Source organism: Vulpes vulpes, chromosome 7 (genome assembly GCF_048418805.1).
Source record: "Vulpes vulpes isolate BD-2025 chromosome 7, VulVul3, whole genome shotgun sequence".
NCBI classification, from domain to species: domain Eukaryota; kingdom Metazoa; phylum Chordata; class Mammalia; order Carnivora; family Canidae; genus Vulpes; species Vulpes vulpes.
The window spans coordinates 50,165,547-50,188,155 of record NC_132786.1 but is presented as its reverse complement, the minus strand read 5'-3'; the positions used below and the strand labels follow the sequence as shown (position 1 = coordinate 50,188,155).

General features: G+C 38.8%; 1 protein-coding gene across 14 annotated transcripts in view; it reads left to right on the top strand.

Moving 5' to 3' along the window:
• The window catches only part of PRIMPOL (primase and DNA directed polymerase), a 56,994-nt gene that overhangs the window by 22,078 nt on the left and 12,307 nt on the right, over window positions 1-22,609 (top strand). For 9 of the 14 annotated variants that reach the window (XM_072763798.1, XM_072763805.1, XM_072763796.1 and 6 more), the window contains 4 exons: window positions 11-140; window positions 5,696-5,843; window positions 11,923-12,210; window positions 21,668-21,830. In XM_072763798.1, the coding sequence (XP_072619899.1) occupies window positions 11-140; window positions 5,696-5,843; window positions 11,923-12,210; window positions 21,668-21,830 (729 nt within the window). Of the gene's footprint in view, window positions 1-10; window positions 141-1,472; window positions 1,522-5,695; window positions 5,844-11,922; window positions 12,211-21,667; window positions 21,831-22,609 lie in introns of all 14 variants that reach the window. The other 5 variants (XM_072763808.1, XM_072763806.1, XM_072763807.1 and 2 more) reach the window with 2 other exon arrangements.

Genomic DNA, 22,609 nt, shown 5'->3' with positions numbered 1-22,609 from the left:
TTCAATTCAGAAGAAATCTCTTACACTGCTATGAAGTCATTCCTGAAAATGCTGTGTGCAAGCTTTATTTTGATTTGGAATATAACAAACTTGCGAATCCAGAAGCTGACGGGAAAAAGATGGTTGCATTACTTATTGAGGTAAATTTCAGATTCAGGTTTTTCTCTTTATATCTGTATCTCTCTTCATTAACTTATTCATTCAGTAAATGAACCCAGCCTATGCAATATTTGGGTTCTGTGTTTCACCTTCTCTTCCTTTTGACTTTCCTTTCTTAATATGACTTCCCTGAGTAAACTTCTAAAACATTAGTTCCATACATATTGTGACGTTAGCACATTTCTGTAAAAGATAGGCTTGAGAAAGGTGACAGATTGGAAACTTTCTATTTTTAAATTACATATTAACTCTCTGTATAACAAGTAGCTGACTCTGGTAAAAGTTAAGCAAAGTCATTTTTATTTTAAAAATCAGGTACTGACATGAATTTCAGGAAAACTTAGATGAATAATTATATGCTAATTTTTATCCTAGAAGAAATTCTGGAAATTATTTTGCCTTACACCATCACAAACGAGGAAGCGAAGGTCTAAAAAGGTCTAGGTCTTAACTCCTATTCCAGGTCCTATACTATTGGTAAAAATTATGGCCTAGAAATATAGTTACTGTTTTTAGCAAAGAGAAAAGACTGTAATTCTAGTATATGTTTTTGATTTAGCAGTGTCAACCAGGAAGTTACTAACAGAAGAAATAATATGGGCTCGTTCAACTAAAGTCTATTAATGTTTGTTTATAAAACCTTTAAGATTTTAGTACATATTAGCTATTGTTTGGGTTCAAAGTAGATATTAATGTTTATTATTAATTTGTTTTGTCTTTTCCTTTAAAAAAATTTTTTTTAATTTAAGTTTTTATTTTGAGAGAAAGAATTGAGTGAGCCAGGGGAGGGGCAGAGGGAGAGAGAGAATCCCAAGCAGATTCTGCACTGAGCACGGAGCCAGATGTGGGTCCCCATCACCCAACCCCGAGATCACAACCTGGGCTGAAATCAAGAATTAGATGCCTAACCGACTGAGCCACCCAGCATCCCTTAATTTTTTTTTCTTTTTTTTAAAGAGAGAGTGTGGGGGATGGGAAAGAGAGAGAGGGAGAGAATCCCTGAGATCATGACCTGAGCCACTGAAATCAAGAGTCAGACACTCAACTGACTGAGTCACCCAGACACCCCTTAATTTTTTTTTTTTAGATTTTAACTACAGATGACATGTCTTATAACTTTAAAAATGTATCTCAAAATGTTTTTGATAAAGAGTATCTGCTGATTATGTTGAATCACTCTATTTAAAAAAAAATTGGAAAAATGTATGCAAATACTTAAAAAAAAATCATGAAATGTTAGCTTTCTCTTGATTTCCCCTCCCCTTAGGTTTATTTTTTCATTATGAAATATAATTGACATCTAATACTATTAGTTTCAGGGGTATGACAATGATTCAACATTTATATGTATTATTCACCATGGTAAGTCTAGTTTCCATTTATAACCATATAAACTTATTATAATATTAATGACTATGTTCCCTGCATATATGCCTGCGACTTTTTTATTTTATAACTGCAAGTTTGTATCTCTTAATCTTCTTCACCTATTAGTCCCATATTCCTACTTTCCTCCTCTCTTGAATCCACAGTTTGCTCTCTGTGGATTTTTGAGTCTGTTTTGGTTTGTTTGGTTTTTTAGATTACACGGATAAGTGAAACCATGTGGTATTTAACTTTTCCTGTTTGACTTATTCCACTTAGCATAATACTGGTGCTAGCAAATGGCAAAATTTTATTCTTTTTCATGGCTGAGTGATTTTATATATACCACATCTTCTTTATCCATTTATCTATCAATGGACACTTAGGTGTCTTCCATATCTTGGCTAGGGGAAATAATGCTGCAGTAAACATGTGAGTGCATTTTTTGAATTAGTGTTTTTGTTTTCTTTGGGTAAATAGCCAGGAATGGAATTGGTAGTTCTATTTTTAACTTTTGGAGAAATCGCCATACTGTTTTCCATAGAGCCTGCACCAATTTACATTCCCACTAACAGTGCCCAAGAGTTCCCTTTTCTCTACATCCTTGCCAGTACTTGTTATTTCTTGTCTTTTTGATAGCTGTTCTGGCTTGTGCAAGGTAATACCTCATTGTGGTTTTGATTTGCATTTCCCTGATGATTAGTAATGTTAAGCATTTCTTCCTGTGTTTGTTGACCATCTGTATGTCTTTGGAAAAAGGTCTATCTATTCTGGTCCTCTGCACATTTTAAAAATCAGGTGGGTTTTTTTTTTGTGTGTGTGTGTGTGTGTATGTGTTCAGTTATAGGAGTTCTTTATATATTTTAGATATTAATCCCTTATCAGATCATTTGTAAATATCTTCTCCCATTTAGTAGGTTGTGTTTTTCTTTTGTTGATGGTTTCCTTCACTGTGCAAAAGCTGTTTAGTTTTATGTAGTCCCAGTTGTTTATTTTTGCTTTTGTTACCCTTACCTGAGGAGACAGATCCAAAAAATAATGCTAAGGTGAATGTCCAAGAGATTATTGCCTATATTTTCTTCAAGGAGTTTTATAGTTTCAGGTCTTCAGTTTAGATCTTTAATCCATTTTGAGTTTATTTTTGTATATGATGTAAGAAAGCAAATTATTTTGCATGTAGCTGTTCAGTTTTCCTAGCACTATTTATTGAAAACCCTGTCTTTTATCCATTGTATATTCTTTCCTTCTTCATTGTAGAATAATTGGCCAATTAATTGTGGGTTTATTTCTGGGCTCTCTATTCTGTTTCATTGATTTATGTGTACACTTTTGTGCCAGTACCATACTGTTTTGATTACTATAGCTGTGTGGTATAGTTTGAAATCTGGAAGTGTGATACTTCCAGCCTTATTCTTTGTTCTTAAGATCGCTTTATCTATTTGTGGTCTTTTGTATCAGTCTCTACACACTGGGCTTACTTGCTGGGTATAGCAGTATGTGCACCTCTATGAGCAGGGGGAGAGGCAGAGGGAGAGGGATCTTCAGCAGAGTTGAAGGCTCCATCCCATAACCCTGGGATCACGACCTGAGTTGAACAAAGGGTGGGTGCTTAATCCAGGCACCCCAGGATTATTTTAAGTAATATTATTTTCTAATATTTAAGTAATATTATCTTAACTAGTAAATAGTTACATGGAGATTAATTTCACTTATTGGTTACTTTGTATAACAAGTGTCTAATCCAGTAAGCACTTTTCCTTTTGAGTCTCCTTGTGAAGAAGAATAAGTTAGATTAGCTCTTACCAGGGCAGCCCGGGTGGCTCAGCAGTTGAGTGTCTGCCTTCAGCCCAGGGCGTGATCCTGGGGATCTGGGATCAAATCCCGCTTTGGGCTCCCTGAATGGAGCCTGCTACTCCCTCTGCCTGTGTCTCTGCCTCTGTCTCTCTGTCTCTCTGTCTCTAATGAATAAATAAAATCTTAAAAAAAAACCAAACAAACAAGATTAGCTCTTAACAGATGGTTAAGAAGTAACTGACTAATAATAGCTAGTGATAACATGTCACCCCTTGAGTCCATGACCTAACTGACAAATTTTAGTAAGCCCCTTCTGCCAAATGGAATCAACTCTGGTGCCAGTGCATTTTTAACACTATGCTGACAGGTAACATTGCTCAAATAATCATATTTTTAACTTCTGGAGTTTATGGTTCTAATATTTAAATGTCTCAAATTTTTATTTAAAATTTAGGAAGGTTAACTTAGATACTGAGGATTAAATTTTGTTTGTTTAACTTATGGAGTCACTGCATTTGTTCTGTATAGCTCCAAAGGACAAAACTTGAATTTTTTCATTTATCAAAAATGTTTCAGCCTCTATTAAGTGTCAGGATGCATAGACATGAGGAATATAGTGGTTTAACCCACAGAGACATGGTTTCTGCCTTCATAGAATTTATAGTCTATTGGAGGATAACAAATGAGGATAAGTCTGTTTGCCATAATAAAAACTTAAAGTGGCTTAAACAAGATAGAAAGTTATTTCTCCCTCATGTAGTATTTGGATATGGCTCCATTACGTTAGAGACTAAGCTTGTTGCTCTACTCATTCCTGAATGTTGCCTTTATGTACATTGTCCACATGACTCACTACCACAATGTCTGCTTTCCAGTCAGCAGAACATGGTGAAGGGACGGGCGTGCCTCTCCCCTCTAGGAGTATAAAACTTAGAAGTCACCTGCTTTCCTTTTGTTTACATCCCAATGGCCTGAACTTGGTCTTGTGGCCATACCTCATTGCCAGGGAGTCTGGGAAGTGTGGTCTTTATTCTGGATGGCCTTGAATCTGGGTAATCAGTATCCTATCTCTACAGAAGCAGGAGAGAACAGATAGTGTGATGTAGCCTCTGTAATGGAGAGGAAACTGTGGTCAAAATAATCACACAACTGAACAGAGGATGGTAGCTGTCTAAGTGCTATGAATGGTGATAGCGTATGAAGGGGGAATTTGAGGTAGAGAAGGAAATTGAAGAGGCCTCTGAAAAAGTGAGAATTTATTGAATACAGAGAGCGTGGAGGGGTTGCTATAATAGTGCCAAAATAACATCAATTAATACAATTTGTAACTGTTAGGTATCTAAGTGCTTGGCAGTTTGGTTTTTTTTTTTTTTTTTAAGATTTTATTTATTTATTCACGAGAGACACACAGAGAAAGGCAGAGACATAGGCAGAGGGAGAAGCAGGTTCCCCACGGGGAGCCCGATGTGGAGCTTGATCCCAGGACCCCAGGATCACACCCTGAGCCGAAGACAAACACTCAGCCACTGAGCCACCCAGATGTCCTGTGTTTGGCAATTTATAAGCATTTTGCTAATGTCAAGATGACATGTATGGTGGTTCTTAGTGACTTCATTTTGCAAGTGAGAAGACTAAAGTTTCAGGAGAAGTGAGCTGTTTTGTGGCTGCCCAGCTAATGCTTTTAAGCAGGTACCTATGCCAAGCACAGTACTAACTCTTTACTCTCATCTTGTCATTTACTCCTTACAACAATCCCAAAAGTTAGGTCAGATTATTATCCCATTTTGCAACCGAGGAGTATAAGGTTTAGACTTGACCAAAGTCACAGAGCTGGTAAGTGGCAAAGCCAGTACTCAAACCTAGGTCTTTCTGATTCCAAATGTTGTGCACCTGTACCTGCATTTGCTGCCTGCTTATAATGTGTAACTGCCTTCAATTGGCAGGAGCTAGCTCCAGAGGGCTGTATACTTAGAGGTAGATTTTGACTCAGTACATATGAGGAAGCTTCCGAAAACTAAAGCTATGAAAAGTGGAATTAGTAACTTTTTCAAGTGAAATATCACTTGTAGGTGATATTTAAAGAGATGCTTAAAAAGAAGTATTTCTATTGTGATTTTAGATGGGATAAATATTGAAGATAAAGTGTTCGAATTTTAGTAAGTCCTTATTGCTGAGAGCCTGTGACTTTATGGACATAAACACATATAATAATTTAAATATTTCTATACATCAGTAATGTGGTGAAGTTGTTACATAGTAAGTATTCAGATAAGAAAATAAAAAATGAGTTAGAGTTGTACCAAGATATTTGAATTTTGTTCATGGAAAAATTGTAAAATGGTTTGAAATGTTACTTATATTTTCCTTATGTTTCTAGCATGTTTGTAAAGCACTCCAAGAGCTATACAGGGTTGATTGTTCAGCCGAAGATGTTTTCAACTTGGATTCCAGCACTGATGAAAAATTTAGCCGCCATCTAATATTTCAGCTCCACAATGTGGCATTTAAAGATAACATTCATGTTGGTAAGTATACTGTTTTTTAAAAAGTCACAGGATTTTATTAAAATCCTCATATTTTCCTTTTCCTCTTAAAGTTTTGTAAATATTTGCTGGGTTTTGTGGTTAGTAACCTATCCTAAATAATGAAATGTGATTTTTCACATCTTCAGGATTTGCCTTTACTTCTAGACCGACCTTCCCCTTCTAGACACATTTTAGACACATTAGCCTACTCAGGATGTCCTTGGCATTAGTGGCTCTTGCTAGAGCTGTTGGATGGCCATGCATTGCCTGGTACTGGTTTCTACTCTAACAGAAGTCATTGCAGCAGTTTTCTGAGTAATGCACGAGAGGTCTAATTCAGGTCCTACGTGAAATGCATCCGACCTGGATCCTTGCTTTAGCCCTAGCTTTTAGTTCATAAGTACTGGGCCTTGGGCTCCAGGTCACATCTGGAGAGGCTTTTTTATTGTTTATTGCTCCAGGCTGAACCTCAGGATTGGAAAAACATCTCTGTTTGTAAGCTTGAGAGTATAAGGATAGTGTTTGTCTGGGATTGGACATGGAGAGATGCAGGCCCAGGCATCAAATGAAGTCAGTCTGAAGGGGAAATAGGCAAATGGGAACACTGAGAATCAAGGTCTAAATAGAAGCCCAAATCCCAAGTGTTTATCAAAGCAGCAGTTGAGCAAATATTTCTAGGTCTAAATGTCAGATGAATGACTGAAGTTCAGGTAATAGGTAATCCATTTCAGAACTACATTTGTTTGATAGTTTCAGGGGGATCTGGCGGAAAAGGTGAACATAGTCGCTAAAGGACTAGCATAGGAGTCAGAAACCTAATTGCTAAATTAGATTAATGCTAGGTCACGTGGCCTAGTTTGCCAAGTATGAGGGCCTCCTATTACTGCCCTGTTTTGTGTTGCATGGTTGGACGTGCCTTCCATTTTTCTTTCATCCCTTAGATACTGATAATTGTAGACTGTATCCTTATCCCTCTGTTCGCTCTACCCATAACCTTTATTATCATCCACTCTCATGACTGATCACCATCCATGTATTGATGACCTAAGTCTTCATCTTCAGCCAAGACTGTCCTCCATGCTGCCAGACCCATACAGACAGCTGCATCTTAAATATTCCCACATGGATACTTCAAATGCAGCTTGCTTTATTTATTTATTTATTTATTTATTTATTTATTTATATAAGATTTTATTTATTCATGAGAGAAACACGGAGAGAGAGGTAGAGACGTAGGGAGAGAAAGAAGCAGGCTGCATGCAGGGAGCCCGATGTGGGACTCAATCCTGAAACTCCATGATCACACCCTGAGCCGAAGGCAGGCATTAAATTGCTGAGACATCCAGGTGTCCTAAACTCAGCATTCCTAAGCCACATTCCCCATTTTCCCTTAGACTTGCTCTTTCTCCTGTGATAGGTATTTCAGTATCCACCATCTAACCAACTACTCAAGTGGAAATGTCGATGTCCTCTCTGAGCTGTTTTCTCTCCGATTACTTATTTAGTTAGCTGCTGGAGTGTTGGGATTATACCACTGATGTGCCTCATGCCCTTGAAGGATTGCTTACTACCTTCTGGAAAATGTCCAGCTGTCTCTGTGTGCACAGAGGCCTATTGCGCTCTAGCCTCTCACACCACCTAACCCTTGTGGTGTAGACCTTGACGGTGTTTTTTGTTATGTTTTGTTGTAATGATGCTGGTGCCTGACCTCAGCTTTGATTGCCAAGGCATTCATGTCAAAGTCCACTATCTCAATAAACACTGCCAGGCCCCTTCCCCACACAGAGGGCTTTTAGATTCAGAAATCTTGATTGATTTCAGTAACAGACCTTTGGGGCCACTTGTTTCCTCTTCCTTGCTTTAAATTCCTGCTCTTGGGGCAGCCCAGGTGGCTCAGCAGTTTAGCACCGCCTTCAGCCCAGGGCCTGATCCTGGAGACCCGGGATTGAGTCCCACGTCAGGCTCCCTGTGTGGAGCCTGCTTCTCCCTCTGCCTGTGTCTCTGTGTCTCAGGCAGAGACAAATGTGTGTCTCTCATGAATAAATAAATAAAATCTTTAAAAAAAATTTTTTTTAAATAAATAAAAAATAAATTCCTGCTCTTATGTTTCAGATTCACCAATACGGTGTGTGCCTGGGAAACCCTAGGGCTCCACCCTCAACCCTAGTCAAAGCAGAACCCTAGCCTGTGGCCTGTGCAGGTGCCCGCTACCCTAGGCCTTGCTGTGTGGCCTCAGTCCTACAGTGTAATTTTCAGGTCTCGTAAGCAATATACCTTTATTTTTTTTTTTTCAAAGTTTCCTGATGGTCTGTTGCTGCAGGGCATCCCGCAGCTGTAATGAGCACTGCAAGGACCAGTCCTGGCCCAAACTAGGCCTTCTCACTCTATCTTGTATTTAGTTCCTGTGGAGCTATATATTCTCTAGTCCCTGGGCCTTTGCACTTTTTGACATGCTGTCTGAAAGGCGTACTCCAATGACCTGGTCTGTTAAGACTCAGTGTAGATATCGTCAAATGAGAGGCCATTTCCATCACATCCTGAACCCTAAGACCAGGGTAGCATTTGTTCTTGGTTTCAGAGAGGCCAGGGCTTCTCGCACCAGAGCATTCAGCACTTCCCGAGGTGGTTTCCTATGTTGTTGTTGTTTGGTCTTTTTATTTATGTTCCACTTAATTTTTCTTGATGGCCGGGACTATTTTTGTTTTGTTTTGTTTAAAGATTTTATTCATTCATCTGAGAGGGAGAGAGTGTGAGTGAGGGGGAGGGGCAGGAGGAGAGGGAGAGAATCTCAAGCAGACTGTGTGCCAAGTGTGAAGCCGGACTCGGAGCTCCATCCCACAACTCAAAGATCATGACCTGGGGCCAAAATCAAGAGCCAGACACCCAACCACCTGATCCACACAGGCGCCTCTGGCATGGACTGTTTCTCATTCATTTTTATTTCAGAGGTTAGCATATAATAATATCTTTATCAATAATATTAGTAATGGAGCAGTAGTACAACAACAATGAAATACGAGTAGGAATTTGATAACTATTTGCTGAATGGAAGACTGTGAAGTGGGCTCTAGAGCCAGGCTCTCCACTCTGCAGAATCTTAAGTAAGGTATTTCTTTAATTCTGTTTACTCCTCGGAGTCTGCTCTAAGGCTCCTGACCATAAGGCTAAACATTGAGATCTGTTGCTAGGGAAGAAGAATAGAAATTTGTCAGGTAACTAGCAGCCTCTGCTACAGACGTCCTCTGAAAGCAGATGACATTCAAGCTGGCTTTAAATTTGATTCCATCACATAAACAAAGAAGGGCTTTCCTGCCAGAACAGCACACACAAAAGTGTGGAGATAAATACAGGTTTGAGGCTGACTGGGGGGCAATGGGGTTGGAACTTTCTTTCCTCCAGAATTATGAACTGCCAGAACCGGAGCTGCAGAGGTGACAAATTAGTCCAAGATTTCCCATTCAGTTCCCGCCCCTGCATGCATGTCTTGGTGACATTTCCAGTTCTCATTGTCAGCCCTTTAGAAAGTAGAATTAGAGTAAGGGTAAGAGCTCATAGAATGTTTGCAAAACGTGTAAATTTGATCTGCCTAAAATACACCTCTGCCAGCCTGCCATAGGGCCTGAGATCCCTATGATTGATACCTTCTTTTGAGTTATTCCCAGCCAATAAAATTCCTGTCCCCGTATTAACAATAAGGGCGAGGGTGACCAGATTGGGGAAGGGAAGTAGAAGCAGAGCAGTTTGCTGGAAGCCTGTGTCGGAATTCATGGTGGGGATACTGTCATCGTATCCTGGCCATGTTAGCACCCTGCTGAAGGCAGGGTGCACCTGTGCAGGTGGTTCTGCAGCCATGTCTTCACTTCTCATACTGCCTCACGTCAAGTAGGTGGCATTTTACATTTCCAGGAACATGAACTTTACCAATTTACGTTTGTATCGCTTTGTTGGCCTGTGTGCTATGTCATGATTTCTTTTTACTCAGTATTTATCCTCATTTCCCTCGCTCCAGAGATAATTTGCCTGTTTATCATTGCAAGGATCCAATGCTTTTGCTTTCATTTGATGTACGGTGTTTTACAAGCTGCTAGGTTTGTTTCAATTGAGCAGAGAGTAGTTAATTGGGAGAAAGAGAAATTTGAATTTAGAGTGTCTGAGTCATGTGATTGAAAAGTTTAAGCTGCCTGGTAAGTAAAGTGCCAAACCCAGACAATAGCAATTTTAGAAATTAAAATTAAGTTTCTGCATTTCTCCAGTTTTGTTGTACATAAAGCAACTTACCCAAATTATTGCTTGAGTTTATGTATGAATAATATATGAGAGTTGAAAAAGTCCTGGATTGTCATATCATCTTTTCTTGGTAAAGATAGGACCACTAATAGTTCGAGCTAGATGCTCAACAACTGAGCCACCTAGGTGCCCCTGGATTATTTGTTTTTTGAGTGTTGAGTTTGATAAATTCTTTATAGACTTTGGGCACTAATCCATTATTGGATATGTCATATGCAAATATCTACTCCCATTCCATAGGTTGCCTTTTTGTTTTGTTGATTGTTTCCTTCGCTTGTGCAGAAGCATTTTATCTTGATGAAGTCCTAATAGTGCATTTTTGCTTTCATTTCTTTGCCTCTGGCAGTGTGTCTAGTAAGTTGCTACAGCCGAAGTTAAAGAGGTTGCTGCCTGTGTTCTCTAGGATTTTGATGGTTTCCTGCCTCACATTTAAGTCTTTCATTCATTTTGAACTTATTTTTGTATATGGTATAAGAAGATGGTCCAGTTTCATGCTTATCCATGTTGCTATCCAGTTTTCCCAACACCATCTGTTGTTGAGGAGACTCTCTCTTTTTTTTTTTTTTCCATTGGATATTCTTTCCTGGTTTGTTGAAGATTAGTGGATCATTAAATTGTGGGTCCATTTCTGGGTTTTCTATTCTGTTCCACTGATCTATGCCTGTTTTTGCCAATACCATACTGTCTTGATGATCACAGCTTTGTAATAGAGCTGGAAATCCAGAATTGTGATGCCACCAGCTTTGGTTTTATTTTTCAGGATCACTCCAGCTATTTGGGGTCTTTTGTGGTTCCATACAGATTTTAGGATTGTTTGTTCTAGCTCTGTGAAAAATGCTAGTGTTATTTTGATAGAGATTGCATTAAATGTGTAGATTGCTTTGGGTAGTACAGACACATTAACAATGTTCTTCCAATCCATAAGCATGGAATGTTTTTCAGTTTCCTTCTGTTCTCTTCAATTTCTTTCACCAGTGTTCAGTAGTTTTCAAAGTACAGGTCTTTTACCTCTTTAATTAAGGTTTATTCCTAGGCATCTTATTGTTGTTGGTATAATTATAAATGGGATTGATTCCTTGATTTCTTTTTCTGCTACTTTATTGTTGGTGTATAGAAAAGCAACAGATTTCTGTACGATGATTTTCTATCCTGTGACTTTGCTGGATTCATGTATTAGTTCTAGCAGTTTTTTGGTGCAGTTTTTTTTGTTGTTGTTGTTTTTGTTTTGTATTTAAGTAGGCTCCATGCCCAGTGTGGAGCCCAACAAAAGGCTTAAACTCTCAACCCTGAGATTAAGACCTGAGCTGAGGGGCAGCCTGAGTGGCTCAGCAGTTTAACACCACCTTCAGCCCAGTGCCTGATCCTGGAGACCTGGGATCGAGTCCCACATCGGGCTCCCTGTGTGGAGCCTGCTTCTCCCTCTGCCTGTGTCTCTGCCTCTCTCTCTCTCTCTCTCTCTCTGTGTGTGTCTCTCACGAATAAATAAATAAAATCTTAAAAAAAAAAAAAGAGCTGAGATCAAGAGTCAGAAACTTAACTCACTGAGCCACCCAGGCAGCCCTGGGGGAGTGTTTGATGAGCTATTTATTATACATGACACCAAGCTACCCGTCAGTGGGAATTGAAAAAGTAAAAGATTGCACAAGAGGAAGGAAGTGACAGGAGAACTATGTTTGTAATAACTCCATTTTAAAACCAGAAGTCGGAAAAAAAAAGCCTTACCACAATAAAATTGTTTTGAGTTACAGTTTGTAGAAAATAATTAGATTAATCCTAATATTTTTTCTTTTAGGTAATTTTGTGAGAAAAATTTTGCAGCCTGCTTTTCACTTAATTGCCAGTGAAGATGATGATAGTACTTCAGAGACACCAGGCCCTGGATTTTCCCATTTTCCTGAAACACCAGTTAAACAAGGGATTGCCTTTAGCAAAATGTCCTCAGATAAAGATAGAGGAGAGAACTGGACATTGGATTCAAGGGAATGGGAGAGGCTGGGGTCAGCTAAGCAAAGCAGTCCTGATCTATCATTTTTAGTCGTGAAGAATAACACAGGAGAAAAGCATCTTTTTGTAGACCTCGGTAAGTAAAATTGACGGCTATTAGGCTGTCCTTGTGTCCCTCCCCAAGAGACCTGTCAGTACCCATTTGTCACTTTGTTTAGGATTCTTGTGACCATCACTCATCCATAGTGACCATGGAATCACTAGCAGAATGTGATCAGTGAGCGAAGTGCAAGGACCAGGCTGGGCTTCTGCCCAGAGATCTTACAGAGGTCTCTGGGGGACATAAGCCCCAGGCTGCCCTGAGTTCCAAAAGAGACTCATTGTAGCTGGCACTGCCCCTGAAATATCCAGAGGATTTGTGTCAAGGGAGGCTTGACCAGGGACAGTTGGACCAGTGCTCTCTAATTCTGGTGAGAGGTGTTTAATTAGACAAAGTAAATATTAAAAACAGACACAATATAAAAATGGTACTTTTATGTGGCAAAATGGGGCCAGTGGTTTCTTCGATGAAGAACTTTGCATTTAGTGGCAGGGGTCATTTCATCAGCTTTTTTTTTTTTTTTTAGTTTGTATTGAATCTATAAATCAACTTGGGGAGAATTGACATTTTTACGGTATTTAGTTGTTCCAGTTCATGAACATGACTTGTCGTTCTACTAACATAGATGTTCTCTTATTTCTCTCAGTGTTTTATAGTTGTCTAATAGAGAAGTTACACATCTTTTGTTAGCTTTATTCTAGGTATTTGGTTGATTGATTGATTTTGCTTAAATAGCCAACATTTATTTCTCACAGTTGTGGAGGATAGAAGTGCAAAATCAGGGTGCTAGCATGGGTGGGTTCTGGTGAAGGCCCTGCCCTGGTTTACAGATCACTGTCTTCTCGTCGCGTGCTCACATAGTGAGGCAAGAGCAACATTTGTTTTTTTTTGATGCCTCCTTCCTTTGAGATTTTGGCATCAGAAATCCTCACTGCCTTGGAAGCTCCTCAGCAGTCTCCGACTTTTTTTCCTAGAGGATTTTCCCAGCTTCTCTATTTATTTAAAGAGGAGGGTTACCCCCAAATAATCTTGTTTCTGTTTCTACATGTGGCATTCTTTCATGCCAACTCCACTTTAATTTATATATTGCTTTTATTGTGCTTACAGCTGATAGGAAATAATTGTTTCTTTTTTTTTTTTTTCATTTTTATTTTTGTTTACGTGAAGGTGAGCTTTTTTTTCTGCCTTAATTTTTCTTATTGAGGGATAATTAACATACCACATTACATTAGTTTCAGGTGTACAACGTAGTGATCTGGTATTTGTATATATTGCAAAATGATCAATAACTCTAGTTAACGTCCATCACCATAAATAGTTACAGAATTTTTTACTTATAGTGAGAATTTCTAAGATTTTCTCTTAACAACTTTCAAATATGCAATACAGTGTTACTAACTGTGTGTGGCATGCTGTACATTGCATGCTTACATATAAGTGAAGTTTATGTTTTTTGGCTCCCTTTACCCATTGGCCTGCCCCCACCTCCCCACCTCAAACAACCACCAGTCTATTCTCTGTATTTATTGGCTTGGGTTTTTTTTAAATGTTTAGATCCTATATATAAGTGATACAGTATTTGTCTTTCCCTTTCTGATTTATTTCACTTAGCATAATACCCTTTAGGTCCAGCCATATTGTTGCAAATGGCAGGATTTGGGGTGCTGGTTAAGCCTCTGCCTTCAGCTCGGGTCATGATCTCAGGCTCCTAGGACTTAACCCTGCATCAGGCTCCTTGCTCAGTGGGAAGTCAGCCTCTCCTTCTCCCTCTGTGCTCACTCTCTGTCTCTCAAATAAATAAAAACTTAAAAAAAATGACAGGATTTTCTCTCTTTTTAATGATTATTCCATTTTGTGGAGATACCTATATATTTTTTTTATTCATTTTCTTTATTCATCTGTTACTAGTTTGTTTCTGTATCTTGGCTATTACAAATAATGCTGCAGTGAACATGGTGATACGTATATCTTTTTGAATTAGTGTTTTTTTATTCTCTTCAGATAAATACCCAGAAGTAGAATTGCTGTATCACGTGGAGGTTCTATTTTTAATGTTTTGAGGAACTTATGGAAGTTTTTCAAAGTGACTGCACCAATTTACATTCCTAATAGTGCACAAGTGTTCCTTTACTCTACACTCTTGCCAACACTTGCTATTTCTTGTCTTATTGATACCAACCATTCTGACAGATGTGAGGTGGTATCTCATTGTGGTTTTGATTTGCATTTCCCTGATGATTAGGGATGTTGAACATCTGTTGGCCATCTGTATGTCTTCTATGGAGACACATCTATTCAGATCTTCTGCCTGTTTTTTAATCAGATTTTCTTTCCTGTGGAGTTGTATGAGTTCTTTATATATATTGGCTATTAACATCTTATCAGATATATGACTTGCAAATATTTTCTCCCATTGAGTATATAGCCTTTTCATTTTGGTGATGGTTCCCTTTCTCTGCAGAAGCTTTTTCCTTTGATGACATCCTGTTTATTTTTGCTTTTGTTGCCTTTGTTGTTAGTGTCAAATTTAACACACCATTGCCAAGATCTATGTCAAGCTTACTACCTATTTTCTAAGAGTTTTATGATTTCAGGTCTTATATTCAAGTCTTTAATTCATTTCAAGTTAATTTTTGTGTATGGTGTGAGAAAGTAGTACAGTTTTATTCTTTTGCATGTGGCTGTCCAGTTTTCCCAACTCCTCTTACTGAAGAGACTGTTCTTTCCCTATTGTATTCTTGGCTCTTTTGTTGTAAATTAATTGAACTTATATTCTTGATTTATTTCTTTGCTTTTTGTTCTCTTCCACTGTTCTGTGTCTGTTATTGTCAATCCCATACTGTTTTAATTCCTGTAGCACTGTGATGTAGTTTGAAATCAGGAAGCACGATGCCTGCAGCTCGCTCTTTGGGTTGTTTCAGCCATTCTGGATCTTTTGTATTTGGTACAAATTTTAGAATGTTCAGTTCTGTTTAAAAAAAAAAATGCCATTGGAATTTTGATAGGGATTGCACTAAATCATAGCTTGCCCTGGGTACTATGGGCATTTTAACAATATTCTTCCATTGTACGAGCTGAGAATATCTTTCCATTTATTTGTGTCATCTTCAGTTTCTTTCATCAGTGTTTTTTTTTTATAGTTTTTTGAGTAAAGGTCTTTCACTTCCTTAGTTAAATTTATTCCCAGATATTTTATTCTTTTCAGTGCAATTGTAAATGGGATTTTTAAAAATACGATTGTTTCTTGATTTCTTTTTCTAATAGTCTGTTATTAGTTGTGTAGAAATGCAGCAGTTTTCTGTGTTGTTGATTTCGTATCCTTCAACTTGACTGAATTCATTCTAAAATTTTTTGGTGGAGTCTCTGGGGTTTTGTTCATATACATTTCTATACATATACATCTGCAGATAGTGACAGTTTCACATCTTCCTTTCCAATTTGGACGCCTTTTATTTCTTTTCTTGTCTATCGCTCTGGCTAGGACATCCAATACCATGTTGATGAAAGTGATGAGAGCAGGCATTCTTGTCTTGTTCCTGATCTTAGAGGAAAACCTTTCAGCTTTCACCACTGAGTATAATGTTAGCTATGCGTGTGTCACATATAGATTTTATTATGTTGAGGTATGTTTCCTCTATGTTTACTCTGTTGAGAGTTATTAACCGTAAGTGGTTGTTGAATTTTATCATACGCCTTTTCAGCGTCTATTGAGATGATCACTTGATTTTTATAAAGCCACTTTGCTTTTATTAAAGACCCATATTAGTTTGGCAGCAGCTTTTTTTTGTAAAAGGGAAAATCTTCTTTGGAATCTTTCATTTAGTGAAAACAAATAGTAATATAGGTCTTTTGTAAAAGTAAAGTGTTGTAACATGAACTTCCAGAAAGTGGAGGATACCTGTATGGTTGAATTTGGTTTGCTGTTATTTTGTTTTCTTATTTTATTTAGTTAGTTACTTTGTTGAGAACTTTTGCATATGTTCATCAAGGATATTAGCCTGTAATTTTCTTTCTTCTCTGTTTATTTTTGATGTCAGGGTAATGATGGCCACGCAAAGTGAGTGTGGAAGGGTTCCACCCCCTTCTGTTTTTGGGCATAATTTGAGAAGGAGGGTATTCTTCTTTAATGTTTAGTAGAATTCCTCTTTAAAGCTGTCTTTTCCTGGGTGTGTGTTTGTTGAGCGGTTTTTGATTACTGATTCAATCTCCTTACAAGTAATTGGTCAATTTTCTATTCATGATTCAGCCTCGGAAGGTTAGCTGTTTCTAGGAAGTTGTGAACCTGTTCGGGTTGCCCAGTTTGTTGGAGTACAATTACTCAGAGTCTTTTTCTATGATCCTTTGTATTTCTGTAGTGTCCTCTTTCATTTCTGACCTTATTTTAGTCCTCTCTTTTTTCCCTTGTTGAGTGTAGCTAAAGCTTTGTCAATTTTGTTTTCAAGGAACCACCTCTTGCCTTCATTGATCTTTCTTGTTGTTTTTTAAAGTCTCCATTTCATTTCTTTATTTTTATTTTTATTTACTTGAGAGAGAGAGAGAGAGAGAGAGAGAGAGAATGAATGAGCAGTGGGGAGGGGCAGAGGGAGAAGCAGATGTGGGACTTGATCCTAGGAGCCTGAGATCATGACCCGAGCTGAAGGCAGACGACTGAACCACCTGGGTGCCCCCATTTATTTCTGTTCTGATCTTTATTATTTCCTTTCTTCTGCTACATTTGGGTTTGTTTGCTCTTCTTTTTCTGGTTTCTTGAGGTGTCAAGTTGTTTGAGATTTTTCTTGTTTCTTGACATAGGTCTTTATCACTATGAACTTCTTTAGAATTGCTTTTGCTGCATCCCATAGGTTTAAGTTTCTTGTATTTCTTTTTTAAAAATTATTTGTCTCTAGATATTTATCTTTTGATTCCTTTGTTGTTGTTTTTAAAGATTTTATTTATTTATTAGAGAGAGAGAGAGAACATGTCAAAGAGGGAGAGCATGCAGAGGGAAAGGGAGGAGCAGACTGCCCACTAGCAGGGAGCTGGCTGCAGGCCTTGATCCCAGGACCCTAGGATCGAGACCTGAGCTGAAGGCAGGCACTTAACTGACTGAACCACCCAGGCACCCCTCTTTTTGATTCCTTTGTGACCAATATTTTTTCAGTAGCTTGTTGTTTAATCTCCATATATTTGTGAATTTTCCAGTTTTCTTAGGATTGATTTCTAATTGTACGGTATTGGGGTCTAAAACTTGCTTCATATGATTTCAGTCTCAAATTTGTTAAGCCTTATTTTGTGGCCTAATATGTGATCTATGCTGGAGAATACTCCATATGCACTTGAGAAGAATGTATTTTGTTGCTTTTGAATGGAACATTCTGTATATGTCTATTTCCATCTGGTCTAATGTGTTACTTAAGGTTGATGTTTCCTTGTTATTGATTTTCCATCTGGATGATCTATCCGTTGATGTAACTGGGGTACCGAAGTCCCCTACTATCGTATTTCTGTCTATTTCTGCCTTAGGTGTGTTAATATTTGATTTATATATTTAAGTGCTCCTTTATTGGTGCCTAAATATTTATAAATGCTATATCCTCTTTTTGGATTGACCCTTTTTTCAATATGTAATGTTTCTTTTTGTCTCTTATTGTAGTCTTTGTGTTGAAGTAGTTTGACAGAAGTATAGCTACCTCAGCTTGCTTTTGGTTTACATTTGCGTGGGACATCTTTCTCCATTGCTTCCCTCTCAGTCTCTGTGTGTCCTTATGTCTGAAATGGGTCTTTTATCAGGAGCATATGGCTGGGTCTTGTTTCATTTTATCCTTTCATCTACTCTGTGTCTTTTGATTGGTGAACTTAGTCCACTTACCATAATTATTGATTAGTATGTACTTATAACTATTTTGTCATTTTTTTTCCTGGCTATTTTTTAATTCTTCTTTTTCTTTCTTATTTCTCTTCCTTTGTGGTTTGATGACTTTTTTTTAGTGACAGGCTTCCTTTCTCGTTATCTTTTGTGTATCTACCATAGATGTTTGCTTTGTGGCTACTATGAAGTTTACTGCATAATGAAGTACATTTGTAACAGTTTGTTTTACATTTATAACAATTTAAGGATGACACATTCTAAAGCTATACATTTTTACACTCCACCCCTCTGTGGTTTACATTTTACGTATCATATTTTACAACTTTTTATCTTGCATATCCCTTAGGTCATTATTGTATCTGCAGTTATTTTTACTGCTTTTGTCTTTTTTTTTTTTTATTTTTTATTTTCTTTATTTATATATGATAGTCACACACACAGAGAGAGAGAGAGAGAGAGAGAGAGAGAGAGGCAGAGACAACATAGGCAGAGGGAGAAGTAGGCTCCATGCACCGGGAGCCCAACGTGGGATTCGATCCCGGGTCTCCAGGATCGCGCCCTGGGCCAAAGGCAGGTGCTAAACCGCTGCGCCACCCAGGGATCCCTGCTTTTGTCTTTTAACATTTACACTAGCTTCACACTTGATTGATATACTCCTTTAATATATAGTTGCCTTTACCAGTGAGGTTTATACTTTTAGATGTCCCTATAACATTTCTTAATAAGACCGCTTTAGTGGTGATAAACTTTTCTATCTCTTGATTGTCTGGAAAACTCTTTATCTGTCCTTAAATTATGAATGATAATTTGCCAGGTAAAGTATTTTTGGCTGAAAGTTTTTTTCCTTTCAGCACTTTGACTATAACATGCCACTCTCTCTGGCTTGCAGCATTTCTGCCAGATTTGTGCTCATAGTCATATGACAACGTAATTTTTTTCTTGCTGCCTTTAAGATTCTCTCTCTCTCTCTCTCTCTCAACTTTTGGCATTTTAATTATAATGTGTCTTGGTGTGAGTCTCTCTGTTGCATTTATTTCTTTGGAACTTACAGTTCTTCCTGGAACTGTCTTTCCTTCCTCGGGTTACTGAAGTTTTCAGTTACTATTTCCTCAAATAAGTTTCCCGGCCCTTTCTCCTTCTGGGATTCATATAATGGAAATGTTAGTCAGCTCGGTGTTGTCTCAGAAGGCCCTTAATCTGTCTTCACTTTGTTAATTCTCTTCTCTTTTTGCTGCTCTGTTGGGTGAGGTCCTCTGTCCTGCCTACGAGTTCATTGATCCTGCTCCCTTGAGTTTACTGTTAAAACCCTGTTTTTTTTTTTTTTTTTTCAGATCAGTTTTTGTCTTTTTAGCCCTGTGACTTGTCTTTGCTGCTTTGTTAAATTTTCTTTTTGTTGAAGTTCTTACTGTGTTCATCCATTCCTTTCCCAAGTTTGGAGAGCATCTTTATGACCATTACTTTGAACTCTATCAGGTAAATTACTTATCTCCATTTCACTCAGGTTGTTTAAGAGTTTTATCTTATTTTGTTTGGAATGCAGTCCTCTGTTCATTTTACTTGATTCTCTTTCTGCATTAGATGAAATAGTTTTACCTCCTAGTCTTGAAGGCTTGGCCTTGTGTAGGAGGTGAAACTTATCCTTCGACCCTATCCTAGCTCTTGGTTGGTTCTCAAACTTTTTAATTATCCAAGCAGCCTGTTTTATTATTAGTAGCTCCCAGTACTTCAGGGTCTGCCACAACCAGTTAATGTCCCAAAGGGGAGGATCTCATTCAGCACCTAGATTCAGGCTGATTGAAAGCCAGACCTTCAGGCAGCAGCTTTTGAAGAATGAAAATATATACAGTTGTATGGAAGCGCAAGTATTAAGCCCCATGGACTGCCACAGCCAGGTAATTTGGAGGTGTCCCATGGGTGGTAGTCCAAATATCAGGACCTGATGAACATATAAGTTCCTTTCTGAGAGATCCTGGTGTAGAAGGAGAGCTCAAAGATAGTGACCCCTGGCCTACATTCCCTGAGAGCAGCTCTGGAGCTTCTTGACATGTGCTGAACTTGAAGACTGTCCCTTAGGCCAAAGCTCTAGGACAAGTAGTTAGGCCTCTTTCCCAGAAAGGCTGGGGGGCAGGGGGAGGGAGGGAGGGTTCAGTGTGTCTGTGTAGTGCCCTGGTAGTGGGTGCCATCAAAGAACTTTATGATTATTAGAGTCCCGTGAGCCCCAGGAACCAAAGCCACCTGGCCACCGGAGCCATGTGATTGAAGGTTATTCTCTAGGAGGCGGCCACAAAAGGCAGGGTACCAGATGTCAAAACTGGGGCACAAGATGCATTTATAGGTTCCCCTCTGAGAGATGCTGGTGCTGTGAAGCACAACAGAAGAGAAGATGAAGATAGTGCCTGCCCTCCCAAGGCCTCAGGAAAGGTTTCCAGTTAACCCAGAGGGGTATGTTTAATTAGAAGCCTGTCCCAGCAGCTGTCCCTATGATGATAAGCTAGTAGGCCTCTTTTACAGAGAGACTGAGCTCCTGGGTCTGTTGCTTCTTGCTGTGCCTTCGGGACAGTTGCTGTTTGAGAACTCTTTAAAAAAAAAAGAGAGAGAGAACTCTTTCTCTGTTGGTGACAGATCTTTAGGATCCGTGAGTCTAAGTCCCACTGGCTACCAGCGCCAGAGCTCCCACACAGGGAAGTGCAGGATGTGTTTCAGTCGGTTCTCCATGCAGTGCCCTGGGAGTGGTAATACCGAGAACTGTCTCTCCAGTTTTCACAGTCCTATGGACCCAGGAACACAAGCCTCCCAGGCCTTTAGAGCCAGGTGATCAAGGAGGGATCACCTGAAAAACAGACCACCAGATATAAAAACTGGGGCACCAGTGAGGTCGAGGGGGCGTGCAGAGGTGGCACCCAGTGAGAAAGGGGGTGGAGGGGAGAGAAAAAAGAAAAAGAGGAAAGATGGTGTCCGCCGGCTGTAGAGAGGCAGAGAAGATAGCACCCACCACTCCATCTCTGGAGAGCATCCCTCTGTCCAACGCTTTAAAGTTTGGAAATGAGTCTCTTTCAGATAAAGTCTGGGCACTTTCAAAGGCTGCTTCTGCACCAGGCCTTGGGGTGAGTGAGTGGACATGCAAGCCCTTATGAGTCCTTCCTCAGTTTACCATAGCCCTGCAGGTCTCCGAGGCCCCAGCCCAGTTGGTCTTCAAAGCCAGATGTTTCTGGGGCTCATCTCTTAGGTGCAGGTCTTAAAAGTTGGGGTAATAATGTGAGGTGTGAATTCTTTGCCTTTCAGGGAGAGGCTCAGGGTTTTGAATTCCCTCCCAGTTGTAAGTCGTTGTACTGTGGGGTGGGGCTCATGGTGAGATTGTGTCTCAGCCTTTCCTACCTGCTTTGATGTGGTTTCCGTCTCATTTGGTGAACGAGTCAATCTGCCAGGCCTTAGGTTTTTATCAGAGAGAATCATTCCAAATATAGCTATAGATTTGATGTGTTCACATGGGGGGGGGGGGGTTCAAGATCTCCCTACATTGCCACATTGAACCAGAACCAATTGTTTCTCTAGTAATGCTATATACAACATTAATTTAATATTTGCTGACTATAAAAACAAGTCACTGAAAATGTGCATTCATAATTGTTTTATTTTTGACAATAGGAGTTTATACAAGAAATAGAAACTTTCGGCTGTATAAATCATCGAAGATAGGAAAACATGTGGCTTTGGAGATTGCTGAAGATAATAAATTTTTTCCTAAACAGTCCAAGAATATTTCTGAAGAAAATCAGTATTTCCTATCTTCTTTGGTCAGCAATGTCAGGTATATAGCACCAGAATCAAACTGTTATGTATTCATGGATGCTTATTAAACAGCGAATGGCATTGTATATAGTACTAAAATGTGAATTGTGTGAATTCATCCTAACTTAAGAAAATGAAAGTTCTTAAAATTCTAGGTTAATTTTTTTTTAAAGATTTTATTTATTCACTCATGAGAGACACAGAGAGAGAGAGAGAGAGGGAGAGAGAGAGAGAGAGAGGCAGAGACACAGGCAGAGGGAGAAGCAGGCTCCACGCACGGAGCCCGATATTGGACTCAATCCCGGTCTCCAGAATCACGCCCCGGGCCGAAGTCAGGCACTTAATGCTGAGCCACCCAGGGATCCCCTAACTGTTTTTTTATAAGAAAGAAAACTCAAATGACTGTATTCTGTTTGGAAATAGAGTTACAATTAATACCTACTTTTCATATATGCACATTCATACATATAATTTACATACTCCTTCATTCAAAGAATATTTTGTGAGATCATTGTTATATGATTATGTTAGTTGTTGTATCCACTCAACATTATATCATGAATATCTGCCAAGGTGATAATCTGCAACAGTTAGTTGTAGTTAAAACTTTTAATGCCTATATAGTTTTCCATTATACTGATAAATCTGTAATTTATTGTCAGTTTTGTTGTTGAACACTTAAGTTGCCACATTTTGGTCATTTTCTTTTTTTTCTTTTTTTCTTTTTTCTTTTGGTCATTTTCAAAAGTGTGAAAGACAGCTTTCAACAGAACTGTTTACTTTCATTTCCCTGTATTC